At 31.5% G+C, this 2,052-nt stretch overlaps 1 protein-coding gene across 1 annotated transcript in view; it reads left to right on the forward strand.

Annotated features, from left to right (window-relative positions):
• Positions 1-2,052, forward strand: part of LOC137631377 (alkaline phosphatase, tissue-nonspecific isozyme-like) — a 37,164-nt gene that overhangs the window by 26,832 nt on the left and 8,280 nt on the right. The window contains exon 2 of the mRNA XM_068363148.1: positions 1,833-2,003. Coding sequence (XP_068219249.1) covers positions 1,833-2,003 — 171 coding nt within the window. The remainder of the gene's footprint in view (positions 1-1,832; positions 2,004-2,052) is intronic.

The following is a 2,052-nucleotide window of genomic DNA, read 5'->3' on the forward strand; positions in this document are numbered from 1 at the left end:
AAATGTCATAAAGAAATCGGTATATATATTTATTCATATATATATATACATATATATACATATATATATATATATATATATATATATATATATATATATATATATATATATATATATGTCCTAATTCATGTATATATATGTGTGTTTTATATCAAGGTAAATGAACTCAATATTCACGAGTATATATATATATATATATATATATACATATATATATATATCTTTACGTGTTCTTACATAAGGCTTGTCTATTCCTTGTCTTTGAAGGGTTTTCATTACTACTGAAGTTGTGACAGATTCAAAATGTTTCTCATTGTCTATAAATGCCATACGTACAATAGTAGTTTGTCATATATATATATATATATATATATATATATATATATATATATATATATATGAATACATAAAATAACGCAAAGGAAGACTGAAAATGGGAAAAAACAGGAATAAGTAATTCTGAAATAAGATACTATTATTTTTTTCAAAGTTGTCAGAGGCATGTATGCGCTATGTATAAAACATTTTAGTTATTGAATTGACAGTCAAATTGTATCAATTTCTCAACCGTGAAATACAGATTTCTCTAGAATGTGAAACCTGCTTATCACTCCCGTACAAGTAAAATGAGCTAGAGAATGAGCACGTATACACACGAATTATGTTATCTATTGCTGTATCCATTCACCTTATGACGGTGTAGGTATATATATAAACCGTGATCAAAGTGTTTGAAACTGGTCAATGCCAATTAGAATATTCCACTCATTTAGTTACCGCATTTATGTAGAGTAGTTTTATTCCAGCTGTTACCAAGTTGTGGAATGATCTTCCTAATCGGGTAGTTGAATCAGTAGAACTTCAAAAATTCAAAGTTGGAGCAAATGCTTTTTTGTTGACCAGGCGGACATGAGTCTTTTTATAGTTTATTTATGACATATTTGTTTTTGATGTTGTTAATAGTTTATATATGACATGTCTGTTTTGACGTTGTTACTTTTTTAGAATGATTTATTGTTAATTTGTTCTCTTCATTTATTTATTTCCTTATTTCCTTTCTTCACTGGGCTATTTTTCCCTGTTGGAGCCCCTGGGCTTATAGCATCCTGCTTTGCCAACTAGGGTTGTAGCTTAGCAAATAATAATAATAATAATAATAATAATAGTAATAATAAAGATAATAACAGAGTTTATATATGAAATATGTATTTTAATGTTGTTACTGTTCTTAAAATATTTATTTTTTCTTCGTTTCCTTTAATCACTGAGCTATTTTCCCTGTTGGAGCCCCTGGGCTCATAGCATCCTGCTTTTCCAACTAGGGTTGTAGCTTAGAAAATAATAACGATAATAATAATAATAATAATAATAAAGATAATAACAGAGTTTATATATGAAATATGTATTTTAATGTTGTTGCTCCTCCTAAAATATTTAATTTTTCTTCGTTTCCTTTACTCACTGTGCTATTTTCCCTATTGGAGCCCCTGGGCTTATAGCATCCTGCTTTTCCAACTAGGGTTGTAGCTTAGCAAATAATGATAATAAATAATAATAATGAGATATTTATTTTAATGTTGTTGCTCCTCTTAAAATATTTAATTTTTTTTGTTTCCTTTACTCACTGAGCTATTTTCCCTGTTGGAGCCCCTGGGCTTATAAAAGCATCCTGCTTTTCCAACTAGGGTTGTAGCTTAGCAAATAATAATAATAACAGAGAGAGAGAGAGAGAGAGAGAGAGAGAGAGAGAGAGAGAGAGAGAGAGAGAGAGGCATAAATTGACTGGTTATTTCTATCCATAATGAAAGAAAACTCTTATTTCTCCCTCACAGATCGCCATTACTGGTACAATCAGGCGAAGGAGCAAATTGAAGAGTTGCTGACTGCTCGTCGCACAAGCAACGGATACGCCAAGAATGTCATCCTCTTCGTGGGTGACGGGATGGGCGTCTCCACGGTCACCGCTGGCAGGATACTGAAGGGCCAACGCTTAGGCCAGAGTGGCGAGGAATTTAGACTCTCCTTCGAGAAATTTCCCTTCGTGGCTCTTTC

The sequence above is a fragment of the Palaemon carinicauda genome, chromosome 39 (genome assembly GCF_036898095.1).
Source record: "Palaemon carinicauda isolate YSFRI2023 chromosome 39, ASM3689809v2, whole genome shotgun sequence".
Taxonomy (NCBI): Eukaryota; Metazoa; Arthropoda; class Malacostraca; order Decapoda; family Palaemonidae; genus Palaemon; species Palaemon carinicauda.